Source organism: Pygoscelis adeliae, unplaced genomic scaffold (genome assembly GCF_000699105.1).
Source record: "Pygoscelis adeliae isolate BGI_AS28 unplaced genomic scaffold, ASM69910v1 Scaffold186, whole genome shotgun sequence".
NCBI classification, from domain to species: Eukaryota; Metazoa; Chordata; class Aves; order Sphenisciformes; family Spheniscidae; genus Pygoscelis; species Pygoscelis adeliae.
This window is the reverse complement of record NW_008825071.1, coordinates 5,980,466-5,982,479: the sequence shown is the minus strand read 5'-3', so window position 1 is coordinate 5,982,479 and position 2,014 is coordinate 5,980,466. Positions and strand designations below refer to the sequence as shown.

Sequence of the window (2,014 nt, the reverse complement as noted above, 5' to 3'; positions counted from 1 at the left end):
CTATTATATTATCTATACCTCTGAGGATGCCTGGCCCAGACTTAGTGAGTCAACGCCACTCGGTGGCTTTCAAAAACAAACCGAGTCACCTCAGAGGGTCACTGCTCGCCCCAACACTGGAAGAGAAGCAAAATACTGCCCAGAAACCTGCGAAAGCCAAGCAGCTGGAGAGACTTCTGGGAAACTAAACCAGTCTCTATGTTTGTGGGATGCTAAAGGCCTCATGGAAATCAACGGAGCTCTCAATGGAGCTCCACTCCTTGTAGCAACACTCCCTTTAAAACAGCCTCATCCTTTCTAAATTTGCCACTGCTCTCCTGGAGGAGTGAGCCAAATGTCCCTCAAAGGCTCAGTCACCGAGGTCGACAGATCTAGGCCAACTGCACACCCTAAAGCTTCTTCCAGACCTCGTGGCTCACAGGCAGCTGGCTTGTCTCTAGCAGCACTCCGGTATTACAAACCCCAGTGCAACCATCCTAGCACATGCTAGGAAGTAGAAGGGAGATCGTTTCTGCAAGGGAATATATGCATAATACATGTGGTGAATTTTAATATAATTATTAATTTATACACATAAAAATCCCCTAATACAAAATTAATTTTGCCTTAAGCTTTTCTGGATTTTTCTTAAAAGTATTAACTGCATTTTTTATGAGCACCTAGCTGACGAATGTATTAATAGGGCAGCTCCTGTTCTGCACCAAATGTCACCCTCACTTGTCTTCGATACCTAACGCTCATCTTTAACGTCTAACAATGCGTGGGGGTTAATGTTGATTTGCAAAGGCCTGCCTTCAGCTGAAATGCCCAGAGTTAAGCTCATCTCGGCATCAAAGACAGAGCAGACTCAGCACAGGCTGTGTGAGGGGATGTGCCCTGACCTCCCAGCGTCCCTTGGCCGTAGGCTGTCAAGAGAGGAGGGTTGTTAGTTTGGGGTCATGGATAATTCATTCAGTCGCTATCTTTTTGACTAAAAAAAGCCTAAAAGTGTAAAAAATAGTGCCTCTCTTATAACACCAATCTTGCTATTTCCCCACTGCATCGCCTATGGCAGGATGTGGAGGGCAGGACTGAGAGATCTGAGCATGGGATGTCTGTAGTGTGGAACAGCCGTACGCTCAGCAGGGTTTGAGTGTACACTCATTCATACCTTGCTACGTACTGGCTCTACAAGACACCAACACTATTTACTTTGGTATCAGAAGAACAGACATGCAGCTAGAGCACGATGATTTAAAAAATAAAATAAAAGGAGGTTACACTTTATTAAACAGATGGCACGTGCCTGCATGCAGCCATGTAATGAGGCAGCGTGAGTTCGTCTGTGCAAGTTTCTTTTACAGCCTGTAATTCTAAATGTGGTTTAGACCTCATGGTGTGTTTAGTGGGTGTTGGAGAAACACCTGGGCTGCTGGGGTTTTTTTTGAAAACAACAGTATTCATTGATAGTCTTAAAAAAACTAATCTCAGCTTACCTTGTTAGATGCCTACTTAATTCATGAACTTCCATTTCAGTGCTTTTAAATTCATTAAGCTCTTTTCGAATGGCTGCCTGCAAAGGGCAAATAAATGAGAGAGATCAAAATAAGTTTACTTTGTTCTCAAAACAGTATATTCAAAGTGAAGCAGATAGATAGATAACATTACCAGAGAGAGAAAGAAAAACATAAAAAAGACTTTAAAATGTGAAAAGGAACAGAGATAAACATGTTCTAAATCACATAAAGGGAAGAGATAAATGCTTCATTGGAATGGCTCAATTTCAAAACATATCGTAGACAACACAGATACAGAACCCAATTCTGGCTTATTATGTAAACACTTTCATGTAAAAAATCCAAATTAGCATAAGCATGAGAAAAAAAATGTGCACTCTCAAACACTGTGATCTGTTTCAGAGCCAGACTGTGAGTAAACTGGGCCTGGGTCCTGCCGGACTCATATTTGAGATGCCTCCTGCCTTTATGCGGTCCTGAATTTCCTCGGGTGAAGTTACCTACTGTGGCTGAGCTTT

The 2,014-nt window shown here is 42.5% G+C and overlaps 1 protein-coding gene across 1 annotated transcript in view; it reads right to left on the bottom strand.

Annotated features, from left to right (window-relative positions):
• PHACTR1 (phosphatase and actin regulator 1) overlaps positions 1-2,014 on the bottom strand; it is a 137,588-nt gene that overhangs the window by 934 nt on the left and 134,640 nt on the right. Inside the window, exon 12 of the mRNA XM_009326476.1 lies at positions 1,476-1,552. Coding sequence (XP_009324751.1) covers positions 1,476-1,552 — 77 coding nt within the window. The remainder of the gene's footprint in view (positions 1-1,475; positions 1,553-2,014) is intronic.